This window comes from Aulostomus chinensis, chromosome 14 (assembly GCF_037954235.1).
Source record: "Aulostomus chinensis isolate RoL2024-O1b breed Wild chromosome 14, RoL_Achi_v1.0, whole genome shotgun sequence".
In the NCBI taxonomy this organism is placed as follows: Eukaryota; Metazoa; Chordata; class Actinopteri; order Syngnathiformes; family Aulostomidae; genus Aulostomus; species Aulostomus chinensis.
The window spans coordinates 17,784,509-17,812,423 of NC_141333.1; the positions used below are offsets into that span (position 1 = coordinate 17,784,509).

The 27,915-nt window shown below is 41.9% G+C and overlaps 1 protein-coding gene across 3 annotated transcripts; it reads right to left on the reverse strand.

Moving 5' to 3' along the window:
- Positions 1 to 1,263: 1,263 nt before the first annotated feature.
- Positions 1,264 to 27,711, reverse strand: dot1l (DOT1-like histone H3K79 methyltransferase). 3 transcript variants are annotated; one of them, XM_086223655.1, is made up of 29 exons: positions 27,326 to 27,711; positions 21,129 to 21,172; positions 20,894 to 20,968; positions 20,423 to 20,486; positions 19,915 to 20,143; positions 19,554 to 19,648; positions 19,396 to 19,458; positions 18,547 to 18,602; positions 18,142 to 18,221; positions 16,794 to 16,862; positions 16,607 to 16,713; positions 15,725 to 15,766; positions 15,547 to 15,642; positions 15,170 to 15,389; positions 14,933 to 15,037; positions 14,593 to 14,684; positions 14,375 to 14,476; positions 11,533 to 11,670; positions 11,139 to 11,264; positions 10,366 to 10,805; positions 10,181 to 10,277; positions 9,916 to 10,065; positions 9,251 to 9,293; positions 8,378 to 9,009; positions 7,945 to 8,150; positions 7,660 to 7,733; positions 6,880 to 7,572; positions 5,381 to 6,154; positions 1,264 to 5,271 (listed from the first exon to the last, which is right to left on the reverse strand). In XM_086223655.1, exons 1-28 carry the CDS (start codon positions 27,404 to 27,406, stop codon positions 5,508 to 5,510), a joined length of 4,866 nt encoding a protein of 1,621 aa, XP_086079781.1. In that variant the 5' UTR covers positions 27,407 to 27,711; the 3' UTR covers positions 1,264 to 5,271; positions 5,381 to 5,507. The 3 variants fall into 3 exon arrangements, with proteins under 3 accessions (XP_086079781.1, XP_086079780.1, XP_086079782.1); XM_086223654.1 differs by having other exon boundaries at positions 15,170 to 15,392; XM_086223656.1 differs by lacking the exon at positions 5,381 to 6,154 and having other exon boundaries at positions 15,170 to 15,392; positions 27,326 to 27,710.
- Positions 27,712 to 27,915: the final 204 nt, after the last annotated feature.

Consider the following 27,915-nt stretch of genomic DNA (forward strand, 5'->3'; position numbering starts at 1 on the left):
CCCCCCAAAGGATTAGCAGAATAGAAACGGATTGATAGATGTTTTCTGTAAGTGTTGCAATCATGTGTCGTTGTGTGACTTAAAAAAAAAAGTTTTGCCTAATTAAAAAAGAACAGATTGTGTTTGTTTACAAATATTGATATAAACCTCCACATTTCCTCTGTAATATTTTTTCTACACTTGAATGTGAGCACTTGAAATCTTCAATAATTCTTCCTAGGGGGAATCACGTTTCCCATATTGATGGATTCCTTCTTACATAACTTGGGTGATATATCTTACTTATGTTAATCGCTGCTTCGTCTGGCATCGTCTTCAGTCCTCTGAACGTGTGTGGAGTTGGTTGTAGCGTTTGCTTTTCAGATGAAAATATTTTTTTTGCTCAGGATGAAATCACAATATACAGTCAAGCACTGTGCTTTTACTGCTTTAATGAAGCAACCATGCGATGTGCACAAGCAAAATCCCCCCTTTAGGAAAAAAAATACATTTTAAACTAACCTAGTGAAACACACACTTTAGGGTCCAACACTGTCACCAGACCAGCGTGGATTCCTGCAGTTTAATGACATATTGAATATCATCTTTGCATCACGAGCAATTTTTGCAAAGTCGTTTGAGGAACTCAAGTTATTCACCTCTATACAGCTTCCACTGACTCCTTTATGAAAGCGTGCAAGAGTAAAACAAAAAAACAGGCAACCCCCCCCCCCCCCCCCCCATCTTTTATAATAAAAACACAAGAGCTTGGTAACTATGTCCCTCTTTGCAGGTTCCCTGATACAGTATAACTTTTTTTTAATCTGTTATTCCTGCCAGAGTCCGAATGTGATTCTTTCCAGAGCTGCCGCAGCTCTCACAGGCAGCTGCAGCCCTGTTTTGCAGACAGTCAAGGTCTCTGAGCTGCTCGGCGGCCGTGTACGCCGAGCGATAAAGCCCAAACTTGTTCACATGCATCACAAATCCTCAGCAGAGTATTTGCGCAACCTATCCTGAATGCGACTATATTATTCTCCTATCAATGTGGGAAACTTTCTCCTTCCAGACAGCGATGAAATGTGGCAATCAAAGCCTCTGTGGAGTTCTGAGTCACCTCCTTAGATGCTCGATGGCCTTCCTAATGTTGCTAAAAGCCTTTGGATACAAACCTGCTGATAGAGAACTCCAAGACAAACTCCAGGGGAATGAGAGTTGCACGAGTAGAACAGACAGACAACGCCACAAGGGAGAAAAAGAATTCAAATATCTTATGAAACTTTTTTTTTTTTATTAATAATCATAAAACTCAGAAAAAAACATTAATTCCATTTGTCATTTTAACATCTTAGGATAAAAGCACCAACACCAAACAGTAACTTTTTTTCCCCTATGAATGTTCAGGGCCTTTTGGAAGGGTTTGCCGTTATTGCACCTCAAACCTGCCCTGGTTTCACCATCGATCAGAGACGACTGTCTCGTTTCACACATGTCCTTCAGAGCTGGTTTCCATCCACATACCAGGAGGAATCCAACAGGGGTCGCTGATCTTTCTCCTTAGGGACACAAATCTAGATAGAGGCATTTGAGAGATGAGGAAGATGCTGAAAGTTGCAGCCATTTAATCGCTTCTGGAGGTCAGACTGACGTTTTAGAGGGCCGATGTATGTGGCAGTAAGAAATCTCAATCAATTTTCCTTTAAACACACTTGAGGATTGTCCTGAGTTGTTTCCAGAGGGACCTTATCATGACACAAGATGGTTAAAAAATGTGACATGCAGTAGTTTAGAGAAACACCATTTCAAGCAAGTTCCTGAGTTAAGACCTTTGGCAGGATTTAGCGTAAACAGCCTCAACTGCAAAGCTCTAGCAGATTAATAATATTGTACCAAGATGGAGCATGCTGGAGAACTGCACAGAAGCCTCGGATTCAAATCATTCTCCCGCGCCAAAGGACAAAAGCACCTCATCCCTTTGATAATACAGGTAGCTACAAAAACGCTAGTGAAGGTGATGTTTGCCTTACTTAGTCTCACTTGCACATACACCTTCACTCCAGGTGATCAAAAACGTCTGTTGGACCTCTAGAAAGCTGTCAGGCAAGCTTGTGTTGAAGCTAATTCAACCAGAAACCCTGCAGCACAACAGGAGAAGAGTAGTATTTGTCAATAGCTGCAATTTCCTTGTTTTAAGTGAAGGAGAGCACTGTGCTGTCCGACTGACTAGTAGTAGTAAAAAAGTGACAGGAGTCTGAAGATTAAAAGCATGAACATGTAACTGCAACTGTATCAAACACCAAGAATAAGAAAATCAAAACAGCATCATCAGTAATTACAAAAGACCTCTCAGTGCTGGTAACAAAATGGACTACAAGTCTCTTTTCACTTTAACACACACACAGATGTCAAACATATGTGTTCAGCGAGTGAGTTCTCAGAGCAGGAGTTTACCATAAAGCTTTGATCAGTCTCATCTTCCCTTGGATATGCACTGACAGGTGGGAGAAGAGCACCATACACACCGCATACACACGCTGAGCTTAAGTGTATTCCCACCATCAGCCAATGGAAGCCGAGCAGCTGAGCAGTGCACACATACACGTGAACACGAGTGTTTTAATTACACAAACCTTACAAAGTAGGGCCTGGTCAGAAACACATTCAAAGACAGTGTGTGTGTGTGTGTGTGTGTGTGTGTGTGTGTGTGTGTGTGTGTAGGACATGGTATTAGACGCACCAGTAGAGATTTTTTTGTTTGAAAATTCCTAAGAGACTGAAAACAGAAGCACCATTTTTTTTTTATTTCCTGCTGGGTTGGTATAAAAACAAAACATGAAAACATCAAGTTGTGTTCACTGCCAAAAGCACCTCTGTGTTCAATACACACAGCTTCTGAGTTTCTAGTTGTTGTGTGTGTGTGTGTGTGTGTGTGCGTGCGTGTGTGTATCACGAGCATACAGATGTTGCTGTGCCGCCATGTTGTTTGGCACCACCTGCTAAGGTCCTGGGGTGGCAAATGATTCACTCTCCTTGGCTTCAAGCCTCCTGTTTAACAGGTTTACTTTAAGGGTCACAATGCAGCACCAAACCAACCCTATTCACTTATATATTTATATATATATATATATTCATATATATATGTGTGTGTGTATATATATAGACTGTATATAGATACACATTTCATATACCTTTCTGTTTACGGTGGGGGGACAGACATGTAAATACAGAAACCTATGTACACAAACAGTGTGTCTTGTTCATTAACAGCCCAGATGCACAGCTGACCGGCAACAAACTGAGAAACGTGTGTCATCTTCACAGCTGTTGACTTGGACTCTGATCCAGCTGCTGCAGCGGACTCTTATCCAAAGGTGGTTGTACACTCGGCATTCAAAGAACCAGACAATATAGCATATTAAATAGGAGAGAGGAAATGCCAAAAAAAAAAAGGGCTTTATAAATGTCCCTGTGCACAGCACCAATTATTGGATTGGTTGTTGATGTTTTCACAACAGAATAAATAAAATGCACCTTCCAAATGTAGCACCATTGTTTTCTGACTGTGAGTCAAGTACACACTATTGCATTCTACAATGTCAACACATTTCAGGATTAAAAACAAAAAGAGAAGGCAAATGGAGAGCTTGACGGCATAAATAGAATAATCTAACTTATACACCTCTATACAGTCGGAGAATGAGTCACATTCACAGTACAAACATTATTTACGGAAAAACAAATTACACACTAAAAAGCAAAACAAGAAGTCGTGAAAAGAGTCCAGTAGTTGGTTGTGGTTGTGGTAAATATGTTTTTTTTCCCAGTGTGTGAGGGTTTGCATGATTTGAGTGTGTGCGTGTGTGTATTTGTATGTGTGTTAGCTGACTGCAGTGTTATTCCGCATACATGCGCGCACATTTTAGAGTCTTGCACGCCTGCTTGCGCCTGCAGTAACCGACAGCAGGAATAAATTAACAAGTTCAGCTTAAGAAGAGTTTAAAATTCCTGCTTTAAGAGGAGTTCTGCTGTGGTCCCTCAAAGTAGTGCCATTTAAAAAATTGATAGACAAAAACATCATTAATAAATACAGAAATGCGTTCAGATCCTTGGGTTTTCCTGTAATTTTTAAACCTAGATCAGCTTTACTAAACTTAAGCAGTGGACATCACACAGAAGACTGTCTTGTTCAACAAATTCATTGGGCTCTTCTACAAACTTGCATTCAGCTTGCCTTTGAAAGTCACCATCTCAATACACTTATTAAGTTAGGTCGAAATCACAACAGGTTTGGTTGTTTATCCAAAACTCTTGGTTTGGACTGTGAAACATGTTCATTCATTGAGATGTGAAACCTGATCACTGTCACTGTTGAATGCCTGATATTAGAGGAGCACTTGGGAATTAGTTTAATTGCTCCAAATGTTAACGTAATTGGTTTCAATTCGGTTGCCAGCAGAGGAGAGGACATCAAAGCTCTGTGAGCCGAGAGCAGCCATAATTAGCTCAATTAGACAAAAGCTGATTTTTGTACCACTTTTCCTTGGGAGGAGCATTTTAATTCATTTAAATAAAAACATGGCAAAGCATCAACATGTCATGCATGTCAATTAACCGGCCATGACCTGCGTATTTCCTGCGACAAGAGCAACTGTGTTTTACTATCCAGTGTGAAGTTAGACCAAAATACAAAGTTCCTCATTTTGTTTCAAAGCTCAAATATCGGTGAAGAAAGAAAACACATGAAAGAGCACATACGCAGAAAAGAAAAGCTGCATGAAATCTGAGCAGAGTTCAACGACCTGGCATATATGTATGTGTGTGTGTGTGTGTTTTACAGGAAGTGAAAACCTCGTGGAACATGCTGCAAAGGGTCAATTTAGTGAAACGATTGAGGTAAGTGAACATGGGCCGTCATAACAACAACTAGGACAAGAGGGACACAAGAATGGCAACAACTTGAACACCTCAGCGTCAAACCACCATCGATGATTGATGATTCACTTCATTCAATTTCATACGGTCGAATCTTTAAACAAAAGCACTCCACACATAAACATGACCAGTACCTTTGAATTCTGCTCAAGGTGATCATAGTGGTGGTGGTTAATGTGTGTGTGTATGTGTGTGTGTGTGTTGTGTGTTGTGTGTCTGAGATCCCACTACAGATGCCGTTCTTGGAGGCGGTTGGGTAGTGCAGACGTTTTAAAGCACCAGTGAGTGAGGAGGAGAGTGCCTTGGTCCACACCTGGACATTTGCATAGTTTATATAATCTTGAGGTAGTTTTCAGCAGTTACCTGGAAGATTACACACAAGAAGGCATCATGTGAGATTTTGTAGCTTTTACAAAATGACGAAAACACCAGCATGTCAAAACATTCAGTCACGTTCAAAATGGAATCTTACCTTGTTCCATCAGAACAACAGCTCAAGGGAAACCCTCCCTACCAGCCTCTCATTCTCTCCCTCTCTCTCCCCCCTCTGATTGCCTATCCCCTCTGAAGCCCCCTCCCTTTCCCCTCACCCCCATAACCTATCTAGGTCGGGAGCTGGGAAGCTGGGAGGTGGTGTAGGTGCCATGCATCCCCTGAGTCCTCCACATGCTCCCACCACCACCTAAGTCTCTTGGTGGTGGTGGAGGGGGCAGCCGAGGGGAGTAGTGCACTGCGTATGGACGAGACGAGGAGGAGCTGGACAAAGAGATGGAAGAGATGGAGGCAGTGGCAGCAGCAGCAGCAGAGGTGGGAGCAGAGGAGGCAGAGGTGGAGGAGGAGATGGAGAGAGGGAGAGATGACTGTGTCCTCTGATGGTGGAGAGAGGAGTGGGACAGACGGGAGGATAGGAGGGAGTCTGAGTGAGAGGATGGTAGGGTATCACTGTGTGTAGGTGCTGACGAGGAGGGGACGCTGTGCAGGGGTGGCGGAGGGGGCAGGGAGAGTGTGGGAGGAGAGGGGCTATGCAGGACAGACTGTGTGCGACTGTGCTGGGCCTGGGACAAGGCAAGAGGGAGGGGTGAGGACACGGAGGCCAGACGTGCGGATGCTGGCTGGGGAGTGGTGTGTTGCTGGGATTGTGAGGTGGAGGAGGAGAGACTGAGCAGAGAGCTGAGGCCTCCAGAGGTGGGCAGTGATGCCCCAAACTGATGGGAGGACACTGAGGGAACCACGTGGTGAAATATACCTGCAAATTATACAGCAGAAATGGAGGGAGGGGTAGGCAAGAGAGTGGAGACGGGGGAAGGGGGGGGGGGGGTCGAGTGGCAAAAGAGCAAGAGGGGTCGGGGGGGACAAAGAGAGAAGCAAGGACTGAGCCAGGTTGTGCGGAGCGCCAAGCAAGTCTTAAGACAAGCACACAGCAAGCAAACAGAGTCAGTCCACTATGATGTCACCAGGATAAACCAAATTAGTTGGATTTCAAAATGTTCCAAATGTAGACTTTTTACCGAAGCAAACCTGATAATGGATATTTTTTCATGCAAGTGAAATGACTCTGACAAACAACTCCAGATACACCCAGAGAAAATGACATCAGCAACAAATTAGCCTGCACAAAACCTATGGTCATTAATCTATCTATTCAAGCTGAGGTGCCGAACAAACTTGTCTTGACTTTTTCAGCGTCCTCTCTATCAAAATGCATTTTCCAAGGGTGTTTCCACCTGCAGCACTCAAGCAGCCAGTCCATGTCAAAGCGAGGCAACACAGAGAGTCAGTAGGTCACTTCGACTATCAGAGGCACACAAAGCGACAGCAACGTTGGGCCTCCACTTACCTGGCTTCAATCAGAGACCTTTTATAAAGACAACCCCAGACTAACACCAAGACATGACTCTGACTCTTCTCTGATCCTGGGATTGAGGCATGAATTCATATTTAGAAGCAATCTTTGACATCTGTCATGCTCACCTCCAGCCGCTCCCCCTGCCAGCCCAGCACTGGAGAAGCTTCCCAGGGCAGAGTGTCCGTTGACAAGCCGCGGGGTCCCACTCACCGTGGAGCTGCCTGTCTGAGCCCCAAACAGGGACTGTAAGACTGAAGTCCCTCCCAGTGGAAACTGAGACCCCAGGTATTGACCCACGGATGATCCAGTGGTTGAGGACACTGCTACAGGACTTCCTCCCACCTTCCCACTCAGAATGCCCCCTCCGTTGTTGGCAGCAGCAGAAATAAATAGGTTCTGACTAGTCAGGCCACTGCTGGCCTTCAGCTCCCAATCACGAGGAGCCTTCTGCTTCTGAAGAGCTTGGCGTTGGTCTGAACTGCTGCCTCCCTGGACCCCTCCACAGCCAGCGCTACCACCACTGCGGGTGCCTGCCTCCTGACTAAGGAAGGGGTTTGGGGTCATGTAGCTGGATGACTCTCCTTCACTCCCTTTTCTCACTTGTTGATGGTGTTGTTTGTAATCAGAATCTGAGTCTGTGCCCCGGTTTGACCCCCCCAAGCCAAAAGGAGAGCCTCCCTGTCTCAGGTCAGAGTTAGGTTGCTTGGGGTCCGAAATGGGTGAGAAGGTCGATTTCCATTTGCTTGCAGAGGACAAGGACGAGGAGGAGGAGGCTTCACTACCGGTGCTGTTACCACTGCTGCTGCTAGATTTCCTGCCTGGTGGGTACAAATAGAGATGAGGGTGGGGTCAGTTGAGCGGAGGTGTAAAACCAAAAAATTAACTCTGGCATTTTCTTTACCCACCTCTTTCACTATCCAAGAGTCGACCTGGTCCATCTCTGCTCTCCAAGGATATAGTGGCAATCTTTCTTTCAATTCTAGAAAAAAAAGAACAACAGATTAAAGATGAGTGTGAACCTGCACAAGATCAAACCTTTACCACTATTTTTGATGAAAACTAATGGATAATATTAGGATCAGTCACCTGGTTCTTAAGCTACTCAACCAAGACTTCATAAACCCCCCCCCCCCCCCCCCCCTCTTAAAAAAACCACCACAAAAACCTGCTTCATTAATAGGTTAGGTTACCGTGAACTGGAGCTGTCAGCAGGGTATCCTGAGTCCTCCTCATCTGAGCTGGGGGCTGAAGAGTAACGACCTGTACCATTGAGCTCCAGGGGGCGCTCTCTCTTTAAGACGGGAGGTTGATCCAGATCGGGTCCACCTGGGCTGCAGCTTGATTGCTCTGGGGAAGAGATGGCAGAGATCTCCAGTGGCTGGTTGATGTTGTTCACCTGTCAGGACAAAAGAGGTGCAGATGAGGACTATTTTACAATTGCAGCTCTGGTAACACCGCTGCTCTTCTGAAATTTCTTATTCTATTGTTGAGAACTTAGAACTGTCTCAGTGTAAAACAGAAGGTCCTCATTCTCAAGTTCTCCTAACTTCACAAAATCATCATAAAATTGTGTGTATGCCAGCTTCCTCTAAATACCCCGTCTTGGTGCTTTTGGTGACTCACCATGGAGTTGATGTTGAGAGGCGATCCGGAGGAGTGGTTGTTGGAGCTGAGTCCTGGGAATGACCTCCTCTTAGGAGATCCGTTGGCTGTGACAGCACCCGTGGAGCTGCGTTTCCTTCTCCCCCGCTTCCGTCCTTCTTGAGTGCCGAGGCTGTGAGAGGAGTGTGATGACGACATATGTGTTGGTGTGTGTGTGTGTTGTGTGCCGGGGGACTGGTGGTTGTGGTTTCCATGGTTACTGTGGTATCCCTGCTTGGCTGAGTTGCCAGTGTGATGGTGGAGGCGTGATCCTCCAGCAACGCTGCCTCCACAGCCTCCACTGCCTGATGATGAGGAAGAAGAGGAAGAAGAGGAGGAGGAAGAGAAGAAGATTCTCCTCCGGAGTTCACCGTCCTGGGGTTCTGCATCAGAGTCTGCCCCCTGACGTTCCTGACCGTCTTGTGGAAGAATCCTTGGGGGTCCATCTGCATAATGGAGCACCCCTCCAGTGCTGAGTGGGGGACTTTGGATCGGACCTCCTCTGCTCGTTCCACTCAGAGAAGGATTGGTACGTGGAGGTGGTGACAAAGAAGCACCATTATGGTCCTCAGGGTGGGGACCTCCATTCATCAGCCCTGAGCAGGATGAATATCCTTCAAAGTAAACAAACAGATTTACAACATAGCATACTAAACAATTGTGGCAACCTCTTCCTCAGCAGTAAATAATATTAAAGCTGTCAGAGAACATTACTATACTTTTATAACAACACATACAGTAATATCCTTTTCAAACTGTCATTAGATTTTGTCAAATTCCACTGCTTTTCATCTTTCCGTTTTTCTGTGAAGAACATACAAAAAACTCATGAAGTGGAAGATGTTTCACGCTTACCATTGGTCTGACCTGACTGAGACACAGGACTGGGAGTACTTCGCTGAAATGATGAGCAAAGAGCAAACTGTGATGGAAGCTCAAAAAACACACCATAATCCATCATAATATATGCAGTAGTGCAGTAATAAATGGAAGAAAAATCAATGTAGCCCATAATATATTATACATCTCGAAATTAAGTGCAAAGTTTTCCGGCAAACTTATTTTGTTCTGCTTCCCCTCCACCTACACTGCTCTCACAAAACCGCTCTCTATGCCCTCCTCTGTCTTTTCTCCTCATTTCCTCAGAGGCATAAATTAATTAACATTAAGCCAAACTGTCCTTAATCCCAAATAGGGATTAAGTTTGGTTTTTAATCGATGGGAGATGTTGTGACAGAAATGAAAATCACAGAGCCACAAATCTGCAGACTGACATCCAGAGATGACATGGAAGAGCGACCTAACATCAGAAGCGTTGAACATAAAAGGTAGCAGAGGCAGTAAGATAGAATCGTACTGTCTTGTAAATAGCTTTAAAGTATTTATAAATTTTCCTTATGGTTCTTCTTAAGACACAGTGTAGCTTTAGCATGTCCTTTGATCCAATTTGGAAACCAAATGTCACATTTTCTATGGTGTTGTGGAAATCTCGATCTCATAACTGCGCTGAACATACTCACCAGTCTCTCAGCACGACTGGGCAGCACCACACTAGCCAGTGGAATGCTAACTGGAAGTTTACTGGGGTGGACAGTGCTCAAAGGAATACTTATGGGAAGGCTTGTAATGCTGCTGTCACCCTGAACAGATGGACTCTTCTCCTTTCCCCCCTAATGAGCAAGAGAAAAAAGGAAACGGCTGAGAATACAATGACGAAGCTCCAGGGGAAAATTGTGCTTCAATCAATCAAAGCTAAAGCACAGGCAGAGAAAGAAAAGCATTTACCCTCTCAGATCCTTTAGTAGTAATCTGAGCATCAGATGGATTGGGAGAGCAGCTCTGCTTGACTCCAAGTGGAGAGTTAAGACCACCTATTTCTCCCCTAAAATATACAGTTAAAAAAAATACAGAAATGTTTAAAATAATTAAGTCAAATTATGGGAATTTTTGAGTTTTTAATGGCTACAAACCTGTGTGCAGCAAGCCCTGGGCCTCTTAAATGGGCAGAGGCAGTTGGGTCCTGGTTGAGGTGTCTCCGTAGGGCAATTTTGGCCGGAGAGAAGCGTGTGTAGTCAGGAAGAGCGTGGGAGGAATTTTGCTGCCTCTGCCGAGCATCAGGGGTGGCAGGAACAATCTCATGGTCAGGAGAGATGGGCAGATAGCGAGAAAGAAGGTCTGCCTTGGAATTGGTCCGATCAAAACAGGGTGAGCTGGTGCCATTGATGGACAGGTCTGGGCTTACACCATTGAGGGTTGGGGCTGAGGACAGGCCAAACTTGGAGGAGTCCATGTCTGCAGATGAGCGTGATTCCAGGGTCTTTCTGTAGGGGGAGCCATCACAAGGGCTGTACGATTTGAGCTGAAGGAGCTCCTGCTGCCTTTGACTTTTCTCTAGCTCCACAATGCTGATCTGCAAACACCAGAGGGAGCCATTACACACTGAAAGTTGCATTGTATTCATAACTTGGGTGATTAGCCCCTCACTTCTTCAAATATTTATGAACAGCCAATGGAAGAAATAAATGGGGAGGCAGCACAGTGTTAAGAATCCTGCTTCCTATTGAAAGTCAAATCTGCATAATCTACCTGGTACTTCAGATAAAACAAAAAAGGAATGAAGGGGCTTTAAGATATTTTATTTCTTCTCTTTCACTAGTTCCAGGATCAAAATGGGGCTTCTGAGGCATGGGGTTAAAGAGTTACAAGCATTTGGACATGATCCAACTCATCGAGCGTTACATACCTGCAACTCCAAGCAATGTCTCTGTTTCTCGGAGATCTGTCTACGCAGGGCCTGCTTCTCCTTCAAAAGACTCTCCAGACACAAAGAGCCCCAGTCTAGCTTCAGCTCCTCACATCGAGACTTCAGCTGGGACACACATACGCAACATATTTGCCATGAGTTACTTTTTCTTCTTGACCAATGCGGCATGTTCTCACTAAGGAAAACAACGTCATTTTAACCTATGAACCTTTAACAGCCTACCTGTAGTATAAACTAGACCTATGCAAGCACGTCAACCACGATCACAGAGATACAGACAGGCAGAAATGGCAACAGATGTGAGCCACTGGGGATGATGATGTAAAAACATGTAAGGTTTTATAACAACATAATGGCAGCGCTTATGTCTCACCAGAAGCAGGCTGTGATCTCTCAGTAACGCCATGTCTCTCTCAAGCTGCTTTGTCTGCTCTTTCAACTGATGGTTGTGGGCTGATATTTCCTTTTGAGCCTGCATCAGGTCCTCCACAGTCAGGGCCTTCACTCCCAGCTGACCAACACACACAAGTTTCATTGTAAGTGAAAATTGAATGATGAGTGTGTCATTATTACTTATTTGTGTCTATAGGCTAATTTCTGTAGTTCCAGTAGTCTGCAATTCAGTAGTCACAGTGGCACACCATCTGAGCACAAGATCACAAAATTACAACCACAAATTAAGAGAGTGCATTCAGAACACAATACAAGTACATTGGGGCTCCCCTTGAAAAGTTGTTAGGCCTGGTGGCAAGTATCAATTGAGAGGGCATTTAGCCAATGCCAAAAGCTGGCTGGAGATGTGAAAATATGACAATGTATTCATGCGTTGTTCAACATACTCAAACATCAACTCTAGCAGAGTCTAACAAAATTGTGTGGCAGTGGATGGCAAAAGACAGGGTGCTTGCTAAAACTGACCAACCAGCAATGACATATATCATTATCTTGAGAACATGACTTGTAAAAGCATTTTACCTATCTGCATAGACAAAAAAATTGGGGGCTGAGCTCAAAGATTTTTTTCTCAAGTGAACATAATTCAAAATAGTGTTGCTTGGATGGCCCACACACGCTGCTTTAAGGGACCTACTGGTAACTTCAAGTTGAGATGGGACACTTCGTACTGGGAGCGCTGCATTGTGCATATCTCGCTTGCAGTGCTTAGATTTTGGATGCTGGAGCCTCTGTGCTCTCTCTTTTCAACTGTTAATTTCTGACTTAAAAAAAAAACCCAAAAACAAAACAAAACAAAACAAAAAAAGGCAAAGCATGACCGGCCGTGCCACTCCCTCTCTCAGAGCTAATATCTCTTGTCCAAGAGCTGATCCCCCCCCCCCCTCTCCAGAGAACCACAGAGATCATTCAACACATCACAGTGGTTCATTAACACTGTAATATATCAGGTGATATACATAAGCAGATGTGTCGATCAACACTATCCACAGCAACAATAAACGTGTTTCACTGACAAAAAACCAGCTAGAATAAATTAATCAGTCTTTCAATTCTTCTTCAAGTGCCCATCACTGTCGATTTCCCCATTCTAACTTATTAGTGACATTTTTCTCTTGTTGGTCACCAATATTTGGCATAAGACACTCGAAGCAGTATTTTATCAATGTCACATTTTAGCCTTTGAGTAGACCTATTTTGATAAAAGGGTATACTGTCCCACCATCTAATTATTTTTTTAAATTGGCCCAGGGCCAAAGTTTATTTCCAACCCCCTTTAATAAAGCCTTGGAGTGTTGTTTTTCAACAAACTCAAAATAAACACGTTACAAAAATGATATCAGGTTTCTGCACTAAAAACTTGAATTAAATCCGAATGTTTACTGAATCTTAAAACAAGTCAGACCTTACAGCCCGCCATGCCTGTACTACACTGGCGGAAACCATGCACACATAAAAGTGCATTCACAGAAGTGTCTGATATCCAGCTAACACCCAATTTTTGCAGGACAGTAGAATTCCATTTCTTGATAATATTACAATCGTTGTAGGAGTCAGTTTATTTATCCAGTGCCTTGACTGTTGTCTATATAGTTTGTGAGGAGGTTGCATGGCTGTATAAGTTGCCTGAGACCAGGTTGTGCCTTAGCATGTACAAGTAGATAATAAATAGAATGGATTGACATTTTTGTGGCATCTGTACTCCTGAACTGAAAGCTAAACTGATGAAGACTAATTTTAACAGTCACAGCAGTTTATTTTTCAAATGTTATTCAAAGTTGTTTTGCTATTAATGATAATCAAATATTTTAAATGATAGACAACTTCCACCTTATGACCTTTCATAAAAATCTTAGGAGGAGGGCAGACAGTTTGTCTTTCAGAGAGAAAGAAACAATCTGTTTCTCATCACTTAATGACAGAAAGAAATTATTCTGCCATTTAGCTAATTTCTCTAGAGCTCTATTCAGTAATGTTGCAGCTTTTTGTTTGGACTCATCTGTGTACATTTGTACATAGACCCATCTGTGCAACTGTATGGTAGGTAGATTCTAAATAAAAGCTGATCTCAGATCAAATCTTGTGGCACTCCCATGGAACGTTCTTAAAAATTTAGATGAAAATCCATCTATTTTGGTACAGTGTTGCCCATTACCAAGATATTATTCTCTCCATTTCACTGTATTTTCTGAGATATTGTGAGTTGACAGTTTAGGAAGTAGCACACTGAGGGTAAACATATTGAAAGCTTTTCTCAGGTTGATGGAAATAGGGCCAACAAGTCTGTTGAATGTTGTTACCTACATCCAGACAGCATAGGATGAAGTGGATGGTGACGAGCTTCTGCCACTTACTTTGCTACCTTGAACAAGATGGGCAGGATGCTAACAGGTCAACATCTGGCCAGTTCAGAACAATCTTCTCCCATTAAAAACTGGTGGGATGACTCATTTATTAGGTTGTTATGGAAAACAGTTTCTTTAATGGACTGATTGACCAACTGTGTAATTGATGCACAAGGTTGGTTCATTTTTGTTAAATAATCAAGAATCCTCCTATCTAAGTCCTGGGCCTTGAAGTCATTAAGATTTCATTACATTTTTGATGATGTTTGATTCACTGTAAGGTGATGCTATGTGTAGAACAAGTAAACATGCATAATACTGCATGTAAACATAAGCAAGCCATTCCTATCACCTCACATGTGAGTGATATTGCATTCACAGCTGTTTCCAGGTGGGTAATAAGGTAGCAGGTCTCACCTCATCTAGCTTGGTCTGAAAGAGGCCTTTAATCTTGTCCTTGTGAGACTGACAGACCGAATGGAGCTGCTCTGCCTGTCCTGACAGGTCCCTGTGTTTTTGCTGGAGAAAGAGAAGAAAGGTGGAATGCATGGAAGAATGGAAGACAGCTAATATACATCCTTTAAAACATACCATTACGGCTTGGCTATAGAAATGTCTGCAGTGTAGACATTTACCTTCTCCTGCTCTAAAAGCTGCTGCAGGTTGGAGCGGTACTGAGGAGTCTTCATGTAGGCCATAAACTGGAGGTACTGAACTTTGATGTTATCTGCAAAAAGATGTGGGTTGTAAAAACAGTGGGCAAGACGAGGAAAACAAAAACAATTTTGTGTCAGGTTGTTTGGAAAGAGGAGCTCACGTACTAAACAGAAAAAAATGTTGAAGGTCAACAATGACTTCAAGGAAAATTGCATGTTATGACACTTGGTTTTGTAACTTCACTACCCACCAGGGTAAATTAAATGTGGTGTGGTTATGGTGTACGACTTGGACAACAGCAACTCATAAAGTTTTCACCTAGCAGTTGTTGCAAACCAGGAGGAGTAGGGCTCAGCAGCAGTTGATTCGAGGGATAGTGCGGAGGTAGCTGGTAGAAGGGACTTCGAGGTGGCAGGTAAGCATCTGAACACACAACACATTTACATTAGTTATACAGTCCAAAGGATATCATTATTTCCAATAGTATGAGGAGCTCAAGGTCTTTCCTTGAGGGTGCATTCACAGTATATTCTGTATGTATGTGTGTCCTCTGACCTGGAGGGGGTGCTGCAGAAAGGGTCTTGGCATGCAGCAAATCCAAAGCACTCTGGTTCTTCTTGTTTTTCTTCTCAGCAGCCTGGGTGGCTTTCTTGGGTCGACCTCGCTTCTTGTTATTCAATTTGCGACCTTTGGACAAGAGTCTTGCTCTGCGGGGTTTGGCAGGGGGCTTGACCACTGTCACCAGAGGATGACGTTCCTCCTCCCCACCAGAGTCCTGCTGAAATACACACCAACAAACGTGACCATATATATACATCTTTACACAGAGCACAAGCAGACTACTCCTTAAAAAAAGAGTAAAGCAAAGAATAATACATTTAAAGCTGGAACTTCTCCGCACATTAAGACCAGAGGATGCATGCATGTCCTACCTTGTTTTGATCTTTAGGTTTCGTGGGTGTGGTGCTATTGCTTTTACTGTCCTTCGCATCTTTCTGCTGACGTCGCCTAGCTGCCTCTTGCTCTTCCTGTCTCAAGACAAAGCAAATTATAGTTTCATACAGATGATTTCCTAACGACAATATAATGAGGAGGAAGATGATGACTTACCCTGAGTTTAGGATTTTTGAGACTAGCAAAATAGTTTTCAAGCTGAAATGGAGAGAGAAAACGTAGCTATTACACAACATTCTTAATAAATCAATGGACCTTTCAAAAGCCCTCAATTTACACTCATGCTGAGATAAGACCCAAATGTAATAATCACATTTATATATAATTTAAGGCATGATCATGTGAAATAGAGTTTGAAAAAAGTACATAAAAGTTTAAAACCATATTGCAATTTACAACCTTTTTGTGAGTTAAAATACAGATCTATTGCCATTAATCTGTCTCTATATACAGCTGGAGGCTAAGCCACTGATTATACTCATACACTGCAAGGAAACGCTTACATTTTTATTTCCACTTTATTCGTTTTCCACATTCCAAGCACAGTGGAATGACAACGGCAGTAACAAAATTAAACACATACTTAATTGGGATGAATGTGTTTGGCTAGTTTTTTTTTTTTTTTATATTATGAATGCAGTTTACAGACTAATTTGCTCAAATGCAGACACAAAACCCCTCATGGTGCACTGTTGGTTGTAATGTTTGCGTAGTTTTAAACAGAGGACCCGATATGTTGACTTGTTTTTACTGATGCGCTATTGCATATCATCAAAATCCCTTGTCTTGATGTAAAAGCAATATAACCACGTCTACTGAAGAGTGTTTGGTTTTTTTTTTGTTGCTTCCTTTGGGTAAATGTTTGCAACAAAATAATAAATAGAGGAGAGCAGCTGCATCTGCTTCACCTGGCAACAAACAAGATTGTCATAACTCACAAAATGAGGCAGCCAATCTTTTGCGCTTCTACTGTCATTAAGCTTTTTTTTTTTTTGCCAGGATGCAGCACTGATGATTAAGAAAAGGTTCAGAGCTTACTATGGTGCGGTCTATAGTATGCAGGTAGTAGGAAACTGGCTTTCCAGTCCAGGACACAGAGCCCCTCAGAGGAGAGAGCTCCACCACACGCATTATTGTGCCAATATCTGTAGAAAAGAGATAAAAATCAAAGTGTTGCATTTCAAAATATACACAGTCCAGGTGGAAATCTGTTATAAGAACTTACCACTCAAGTTTCGACTGTTTATTCTGAAATTTAAAGGTGCAAAAGGTTTGGAGGATACAATTTTCCCACCTGGAAATAAAACAAACAAAACATTATTTCCTGATTAATTTACACGCTGAACAGTGCACACACATTAAATACTCACCAAACCTCCCAAGATAGGTCACACATCATATAAACACAATCCTTCCAATTATTGTTAAAACAGTACAACAAGTAATCAACAATGACACATTAATCCCATTGTCACATTTAGTGGCACAGAGAGACTGTGAGGTCAAAGATAAAGCAGCCAAGATTTGTCATTGTTAAGTCAATGTTTTATAACACTAATAAGAATAGACTGAATTAGGGCTGAGCAATTTTGGAAAAATAATCTAATTGCGATTTTTTTTACCCCAAATATTGCAAGCCAACCCTGATAAATGTTTGCTGTAGATCAAAATCCATTTCGTTACATTTTGTTGTATCTCCAACTTGACCATCAACTGACTGACAACATAGGCTCAAGTTTCTCTAACAGCAAAGTTAGCTCACGATACATTGCTTTGGTCAAGACTATCAAGAACATTCATAGCTGACAAAGAGGACATTTAGTCTAGCTACGACGTACGCTAATGCACACTGTTTCATTAACTGTTTATGTGACGTAATGTTAGCTAGCCTACAGTAAATGGCTAAATTATTTTTTCTCCAACTTTGGGTTTTGTCTCTTCAGTCGAGCCTGAAACCATTGTGCATCAAGTGAAGATCTCGCAAGCTCCCTGGTCATGTGACCACAATGTATTTGCATCATATCATAATCGCGATATAATCTCAAATTTAATTAATCATTCAGCCATAGATTGAATTAACATTTCTTTGCAGTGATCCCAGGTGTCACTCTTAGGGCCAGTAAGACAAGATGTCCCCCCCCCCCCCCCAAACTAAAATGGTCTGTAGTTTCAAATAAATGCTGTTAGCATTGGCTGGCATCCTAATTCTCTCATTCGTCAGCCTTTGATAGAAGTATTTGAACTGTCAGTCTTGTGAATGCTGTGATCAAGAAAGTCTAAATTTAGATACAAAGCAACTTTCCAGCATCATGAAAGTGTGATACATTCACAACAGTTAAATTTAGACCATTTTAGTATGGATGCATCCATTGGAAAGAATAGAGAGCAACATTTGCCTTTTCAGACCAAGACTTCCTCAACTCAACGAAACTTAGCTAAATAGACAAATTATGTTAACACGTTTGGGTAAATAGGCAGCAGCTTCATATGACTGTTAATAAAGGTTGTTTTATTTCCATAAAGTAATCACATACATGTGCAGTCACAGCAAAGACTAGAAGAAACTTACTAACCTTCCTTCATGTTTGCAAAGCGTTCCTTCAGCTGGTGATCTACCTCTGGACCAAAGGCAAAATTATTCACAAAAATAATACTGAAAGACACATAAAGAAAGAACAATTTTAGATCCCTGGCACACAGTGTGTTGACAAATTCAAAATGGCTACAGATGACATGACATTTCATTAAACACAAGACATTTCATATTTTAGTCATAAAAACCATCAACATAGTACCAAAATACTAGAGACAACTTGAAAAAATATGGGAAACAAACTGAGTTATTGAACAGTGTCAACAACAAATGCAAGTCGTAGGTTTCACAACAGAATGATTTATTTCAGGATTAAAACTTTCTCCAGGCATTTGACGAGGAGATTATTTTAATATTTTTCTGGGCCCATAGGTTTGTACACCACCTTGTGTTGGCTATTCTTTCTTTCCATTCTTCAGACAGAAAATCCCCTCTCTCCAGCTGAAAAGTAAGTACAAGGTAAAAGTCCTGAGTGATCATGAATCTGCAGAAGACCTTGAGTACAGCGGTCCCTCGTTAATTGCAGGAGTTACGTTCTAAAAATAACCCGCAACAGGCGAAATCCACAAAGTAGTCGGCTTTATTTTGTACAATTATTATACATGTTTTAAGGCTGTAAAACCCCTCACTACACACTTTATACACTTTTCTCAGACAGGCATCAACATTTTCACAATTTTCTCTCGTGTTTAAACACACTCAAAGTTCAAACCTTCATAGAAAATATCAGAAAACTCCACATTAGTATCATTAAAAACCAGCTGCCGCATAACTTCGACCTTCCTTTAGCATGTCCAGAAGTCCAACTTTTTGTGCGATGGTGAGCATCTTCCTCTGCCTTTTGGGTGCTACCGCTGGTGCCTTTGACAGCGCAGAACGTTTCGTCGACATTGTGGGTTTTGTTGTGGAGAAACTTGCAAACATACAGTATAGCACTTCAGAGTCACACTACTTGCAATCAAAGATTTATGTAAATTTGGAAAGCTGAACGAATTCTGTGCTGTACAGGAGACACAGCACAGAGGGGATTGATTGACAATGGTCTACAGCCAATCAGAATGCCGAACATAATGTGCTGTAAAAAAAAAAAGCATGCAAAATTGCACTAAAAAAATCTGTGAAACTGCGAGGCCGCGAAAGGTGAAACGCGTTATAGCGAGGGACCACTGTACATTGTTTTGGAAGTATAGCTAGTGAAAAACATTAATAAATACTATACTACTCATAAACTTACTGTGTATTCCCCATGTTTTTTCCCATACCATTTCATCCATTTCTTAAACTCTTTATCCATGGTCTGAAGAGAAATATAAAAATTACTATAAAAAAAACAAAAGTCTTGATTTTCTCATCTTCCTTTGTGAAAACACCTTGAGTTGTATGAGTACTTACCTCTGCATAAGTAGCTGGAATGTCGGCTTTCTCTACACCATAGTAGTGTCTGCAGTTAGTTGCTGCTGCAACCTGCAGTACTACCTGCCCCACTCCTGCAAAACAAAAATGTATGTCTTATAAATACATCCAGCTGACAATATATCATTACATCAGTTGGATGCTTTTTTCACATTCTCTTATTAAACTGTTCTAAACACACTGTTGTTGAGCTACAGACTGATTAATAATAAGAGACTGGACTAGAGATAAACTAATATGAAGCTTTTTCCTGCACTGACTATTAAAACTTAGTCCCATTAGGCTTTGCGTGACTGGATGATGCTATCTACATGAATGAGTCACAACACAGGAAACAAACCACTGCCAAGGTCCACAAAGGTGTCATCCTCCATCATTTCCATCTCATCAATGATCTGAGCGACCAGGTCGAACGAGGTCTCTCCGTACACTTCAGGGGAGAAGGGTTCGTAGTTGTTGAGCTTCTCAGGGTCCGTCACTGAGTGGTTGTACACCTGCTGTAGGATGTGTCTCAGCAGCCCATTGGAGGGGCGCTTGTTCAGCTTCATGGGCTGGGTGGTCCCCTTCCACTTTAAAATTGGATAATAAAGTGTATTTATTCAACCACAAAAATACTCAGATAAAGGCATTAAAACTTTCCAATGATGACATTTCCAGGCACCAACAGTGGCTCATCTAAACTGACTGGAATTAATAGCCAAACTGCATAATCCAGGGTATAACAGCCAAGATGTTCTTAAACAAAATACACATCGAGCAAATTCATATGTAGGACTGCTGGGCTGGGTTACGTTATACATACAGTCCCAAACACAACCTTAAATACTCATCAAGTATTATGAACCCACCAGTTGGTGAATGCTGTCGATGGCCCTGTTGTACTTGTCACACAGTCTCTGCATACTCTCAAAACTATGAAAATAACAATACATAAAATTGATATGTCATAACATATAAAAATAAAGATCACAATCCAACAGCAATAACTTCATAGGAAAAATATTCATCTTTTTGTAATTTTGAAAATAGTGAAAAAGGGTTATGAACTAGACTGAATACATTTTTAAAAATAAGATTATTTGAAAAATAATACATAATTACAGAAACTTTAAAGCCAGTTATATTTTAAGACAAAGGTAACAAAAAAACTTTAATCGCCTATATATATTTAAGTACATCTCAAAAGTCTCAAGATCTTAAAAACTATTATTTAATCATGATACAAGTTAATAACTATTATAACTGTTCTATTCTTGGCAAAGTTATGCCTGTAATCATCCTCATTTGTTTCAGTTTTACTGATATGACCTGGAGCTCACCTCTTGGTGTCATAGTCAATGAGTACATAGTTTTCCATTGCCAGCTTGAGGTCTGGGATCTCCTCACACACCCAGCTAGAGGAGGGACAAACACACACACACACACATGCATATGCGCGCGCGCGCGCACACACACACACACACACACACACACACACACAATAAACCTAATACAGACACTAATTGAGTAAATAAGGAAAGGTGCAAGACTTGACCCAGAAGGCCGATTTCTTACCGAATGGTCTCAATGATTTCATGAGCAGCATCATGGTGTTTATCCTTTCAACAGAGAAAAGGTCAATGAGTGATGACTCTCAACTGGTTTTCAAATTTCAAAAATCTTAACACTGAAAAACATCAAACCAGTCAGGTCAAAGATTTCTCAAATACTCTGACTTAAGTATAACAATTTAAAAGTCAGTCTAAATGAAGATTGCTTCACTTCCCATGTCATCCTTTGTTATTAATGGTGAACAGAGCTGAATATGAAGCAAACACTGAAGCACTGAAATAACAAAATCACCACTTCATGTTGTTGAAGGCTTTATTCTGCCAGTGATATCGTGGCCCAAATGACCAAGAACCATACGTTTGGTTTTTCTGCAAACTCAACAGACAACTGTGAGCACCAGCCTTTTATGAACACTGGGCTATTTAGTAGATTAAGTAGAGATGTGCATCTCACACACTGAAGCAATTTCCTACCATCTTGATACATGTCCACTGACACACCACATCAATTTTTTTTAAACTTTTTTAAAAAATAGCTGCTTTGGCCAGTCACAATACAGTATGATGTACCACAACAATGTGATTCTTAGAAACATTATAAAAATATTAGTGCATTCATGCCGTTTTTCTACTTTTAGTTGCAAGAAGAAATTCAGGTAGTGAACAAATGCAGAAACATCAAAGAGAAGGGGCATTTACAGTGGTAATGAGGAATCCCTTTGGAGCTTCATCAGATTCTCTGAACAAAAATAAGCCTTTTTTTGTGCGTGAGATAATGTGATAATCTGCTTATTATGAAGCATCTGTGGAGGAAGATGTTGATTCTACCTTTTAAGCTTGAAACTGCAGGTGGGTGAAGAGATTCTATGGAGGCAGTGGTGCATTTTCATTTACACACCTACCGATAGGGCTGTAATCAACCAAAGAAATTCTTGGTCGACTGAAGCCCTCAAATTTCGACTAAAAATCGACTAATTTTATACATGAAAAATATACTGTGTCAACTATCAGCACAAAACCTGTTGAGGAATATTTAGACAATTGTTTTTGTCACGTTATAATAATTGACCGACACAATCATGTCGCTCTGTACATGTCCTGCGCACAGAGCAAGACTGAACAGAGGAGCTCGGCATCGCGGCTGAGACACAAATAGACTTTTAACTTCAAACTTTACACTCAAACACAAAAGGCAAGTCCACTGTAAGAATTTTTACAATTAAAACAAAAACAATTATTAGATTAAAACACTGAACTGTCAATTCTGATATGTTCATCTACTCAAAACTGACGGGGCAACCTAAGGTGGACAAGTTAGCTTCCCGTTTCTCGGTGATACGTCGTGTTTGTAGTGGAGCTGTGATATGAAAACTGTTGTTTGCAAACTTTGCATTCGACTTATTTTCCATGATCTATTTTCATGAAATGCTGCCACACTGCAGATGTCTTTGACATGGTGGACGAGGACTGACTTTAAATGAAACCGTCAAAATTAAATACACATTCATCAAACCACCAGATGTTGGCCTTCTAATACTCTTCAGTCTGTCGATCTCTAGCGGGTCGGGCTAGTCCAAAATAGCAAAACGAGGGGGGTATTCAAAGATAGATTGTTATCTGTGAAACAGGGGTGCTTTGAAAACACCCCCATTAGCACTTGGTACTTTCCTCCTGATGAAATTAACGTGGCAAAAAATTGACCAATCAGAATTTTGGTCATACCAGAACGTATTGACGAATAAATCAACCAGTCGACTGCGACATTACAGCCCTACCTACCACTGCAAATTACTATTATTATCATCATTATTGCTACTACACAATCCTTCACAACGTCAAAAAGAACAGAGGTAGAAACCACACAATCAATCAAACATGCCGATTTGCCTGTAACATGCCAAGTGCAAGGTCAAGTCTGCATTGTTTTGATTTCTCTCTTTTCTCCCCTAAATTTCTGACAGAAAGGGCACTTTAAAATCACTACTGAATCCCACTGTTCATGCAATGCATTGGTGATGTTTTCTGACACAAGGATATTGAAAGAATAATGCACCACAGTCCAGAGTCAGTGTAACCAAAACAGGTTCAGAAGGTATTTCCATACATAGAATTCAAACATGTCAGTGTTCTACTCCAGCTTCCTCCCACAGTCCAAAGACATCAAGAGGGGACGAGGCTGATTGATACTCTAAATTGACTGTAGGTGTGACTGTGAGTGTGAATGGTTGTCTGTCTCTATGTGTTGGCCCTGCGATGGACTGGTGACCTGTCCAGGGTGAACCCCACCTCTCGTCCGTAGCTGCTGGGATAGGCTCCAGCCCCCCCACGACCCTTAACAGGAATAAGCGGAAGAAAATGGATGGATGGATAGATAGAAGGACATGTCAGTGTTCTAAATGAGTGGATTTATTGATCAAAACCAGCCAAAACAAAATATAAAAATGATGGATACTATGTTTAATTTCGCTGGATGTACAGTTTAGAAAGAATATGTAAAACTGAGGGTGAATACGCTGACCTAAAATGACACATTTGGTCTGATGAAATAGATATAATATAGGTGTTGATCTCCATACAGAACAGGGAAGTGAGATCCTATAACAAATGGTCACTGGAGACGTATAATTTGAATGGCAGGTTCCATGCACCTACTTAGTACGATGCACTTTTGATTGGATCATTCTAGCTGCATGCTAATACAAGGCTGAGACTTTCACAGTGTATGAAGCCGACTTTCGCCATTGCAACCCATTAAGTAGACCTGGAAGTTCAGCAAGTTTGGCTTTTATATCAATCAGTGTTGCACGTGAAAGGTGACTTCTGAGACATTTATTCAATTCATTTTTGTTACTTCTGACTTTTGAAGTCAGATACAAGTGACATTGAATGCTCCTGGAATTGAATTTATGAATTCTAACAACCAGGTGTTAGACTAAAGACAGCGGTTAAGCTGATATTACTCATTTACCTTCATGGAATTTTGTAAATGAGCCCCATGCCCTGATAGATAGATAACTTGAAGTTAAACTTATTTATGCAGGTAATAAATTTATCAGCAATAACCTTAGAACCTCCAGGCTATTATATTTTAACTAGCTTACAACGGCACTTTTACTTTGAAAAAATCTTTATAAATTAAGTCAGAGGAATTCTATCTATTCCATTCAGGGAATCTACAGTTAGTATTCTTAGCTAGAGTGTGCAGAGGTGCTCGGTCAGAGAACCAGGACTCAAGTTACACCCAGAGCGCAGCCAGCCTGAGCCTGTTGCCTGAGCTGACCCACTGACCCACTTTCTGTCTCCTGCTCCAGCGCACTGCCAGTGCCTCTGGTGGAGGGAAAGAAAAGAAGGAAAATGAGAGAGAGCGAGAAATTAAAGCTGGGTAAAAAGAAAAAGAGCAAAAGGAGGGAAAGTGAGAAAAGCTGGAAAACTGCAGCAAGTGGGGCCAGAGAGGAGGGAAAGCCTGGTATTTGTCAGCTGTTTGAGGCCTGGCACAGAAGCCACAGCAAACGGCTCACAGCCTGGAGCTCCCAGATTCCCGCTCAATACTGCCCGCCAATACAACACTTCCGCCAAGTCTCAAACATGCATGCACACACAATCAAACAAACATGATAACACAGGAATTCTACCATTTCTGTAAGCAAAGCTTTTTATACACAACTACACTATCAAGCTAGGTGCTAGCTTCATTGCTAATATGTAATGACAAACCTTAACAACCATACAGTTACAAAGCAGGGTTTACACACAATGTTTCATTAACAGGCAAGATATACACAAAATACAAGTGTGTGAGACAGACAGTGTGAGCCAGTGTACGAGATGCCAAAGAGGGGGCAGATACTCACTCACACAGCAACACCAGCACAGAGCTGTTGCTAAAAATAAACACTATTCGAAAGCGAGTGAGACAAAAAACAGACCAGACCCTCCTCTCCTCTCTCCCCACATTGGGAAGAGCTGACGTATGTCTGATGTCTTCACAAGTTCTTCAGTCAATCCCTCCCTGGTTCATGTGACGCATCTGGGGGTGTAGGGGGTTTACACCACACCTCACTCTACTACACAGACCGCAGCAGCCTACAATGACACATGACTAAAGTTGCTGTGCCGCTTACAACCTTGCATTACCTTAACATGCCCCAAATAGAGCTGATTTTCTTGGTCAGACCTGATTATCCAGCAAAGAAGAACAGTCTTGACATTTTTGTCTTGCCAGATTAGCACAGCAGGTCACGTTTATGTCCCAGAGCATCTTTAACTATGATTGGCCAGCTGTTGATCTCCTATCAAAAATGTGTATAAAAATGACTTTTGTAAGACAATATCCAGACAGAAATTGAAAAACTAACAGCTGAATTTCCATTTTGAATGAGCAGCAACCTAATAGTCTAAGACACTGTTGATTATCACCATAATTACGACCTTGTAAATAATAGATGAAGTGCACAGGTGAGCATCAAAGAAGACATCCAAATGACTTTAACAGCAGGGTGTCTCTTAGATGTAATGTGGGCCTGGTTAGTGCCCACACCCAGAACCAGATGGACAACAAGCTTCCCCACACCAGCAGCACATGGAAGCATTTACAGATGCACAGATGCGGTAAATTTGTGAGGGAGAAGGAGACAATGATACAAAACATACAATTACACAGACAAGAGAGAAAGAATTTTGTAGGGTTCATTTTGGGTCACGAATTAAAGTATGACTAAAATACAACAGTCATGTTGTGCATTTCAAAACATAACATTGTGTTCATGCTGTGTGGGTGAGATAAGCAGTCTTCATGCTCAGTGACACTGGAGAATTAATCTACAAGGAGCGGGATCAGTTGCCACCAGAGAGCAGTTTAACATGGATAAAAACTGATTTTCAACCGTGACAGGAGAGAAAAAACACTTAGGCACAAACGTGTTTTTGAATTCTATCATGCTGCTGACTGAGTCTCTTCTATCCTCCCTGCCGAGATGACCATATGGACACGAGGGCAGGAAAAATGAGAGGAAGTCTTTTCCCCATTGAAACCAGGCAGGGAGTGCCACATGAAAAGACTTCATAATGCTGTTTCTAATTCAGTGCAATACAGCCAGCGCCATTTCAGACAGCGACCCCACCAGTCAACAGTACATTAAATTCCCAGGCATGCTTGTCCATGTATTTATCACTACAGACCATAACATAAGGAAGTGGGTGAGGCAGTAAATCCGCAAGGGAGGGACAGTGAGTGTTATCAGACTCTGGGCTGGAGTAAAGGGAGGAACAAGAATTCAAGCCACGGCAGAGAGGAGTGGCTGATTACAACACATGACCTCAAAGCCATTCAGTTTCAAATTATGACACTGCCATAAACTAAATGAAAAACTGGGTAGAGTCAAGGCGGGAGGAGACATTTCAGAAAGGTTGCACTCAGCCATTCTGAGAAGTTCAGCTTTTTTCGGTCTGTCTCACCACATTTACTATAAATGAAAGACACTTCATACATCACAAAAGAACTTGAAACCGCTTCCCTTTCCGTTTATTCTGTCAGCCCCTGACGTGCTGCTGACAGAGTGCTACATGGAAAACTATTACTACGTCTCTTGCTAGTCAAGCATGACATGAGCAGGGAACCATCAGGGACTAATCAACTATCTTGATCATGAAGATGTCAAGACATGACTATGAACATACAGAGATCAGGAAATACAATTGTACATACTTTGTATTTCATGATACTATTGGGAGGCAAAACAAAGTCTTCACATATCTGTAAACTGGTTATATATTACCCCTTTAACGTTATGTATTTCGGAGGACACATATACGATCGTACCTGAGACACTCGAGGAAAGCCTAATTATAGAGGCACTAACGCCGACTGTGAAATGTAGTTTGAAGTCAGACGCTCCAATTTCAAATGAGAGTACTAGTACCTGGATTACTTATATCAAGCGTTACCTTTTGCCACCCTGTTCAAATGTACCTGTGTGTGTCCATTATCTGAGCGTAGGTATGTATAATACAGGTGGGAACAGTGGCTGAATGTGAATTTGGCTGCAACACCTCGTCTGTCACATTGCGACCAGTATGACCTGATTCCCCGGACGAGCGTGCTATGCCTCTCTCGGCTAACAAGCGCTAGGGCAGAGCTAGCTAACAAAGACAAACAGAAACATGTATATCCGTTACCGGTGGGTTGTCGAGTGTAACACTTACGTATACTGGTAATGGCCACGGATAGCCAGCGGGTTCTGCTCCAACCGGCGATTTGAGCTTGAGCTCCAGCTTTTCTCCCATTCTACACCTCACGGCGGCTTGGCTGATAGTTAGCTAGAAACTGCTCTCCGTTAGCCAGCTGGTCGGTTAGCGACTGAGCTACTACGTGAACATTTTGTAAGAAAAAAACCTTAGAAACGCGTGTATTTAAAAAAAACGACGTCGATGCTCGTTCCGCGATAAATACACACACGTTTTAATGCAAGAATGTGTCTGTCTCCTTTTTATATTTTAAATAAAATGCCTCTTTATGTCCACTGGCAATAACACCTCGTCCGTATCGCCGCCATCTTGCCCGGCATGAATAAATATGGCAGGGGGCCACTGGTAACAGAGGGGACAAAGACGTCACCGAGGGGACCGCCGTGATGACAGCGCGTGGGTATACCACAGCGCCTGCTTGGTAGGTACCGTCACACGACCCCTCATTTACGTAGATCTTAATATATATTTTTTAAATTTACAATATATTATGGATGCAGTTCTTTAACGGGACACGGAATTACAGCAGACACAATTCAATTTCTCGG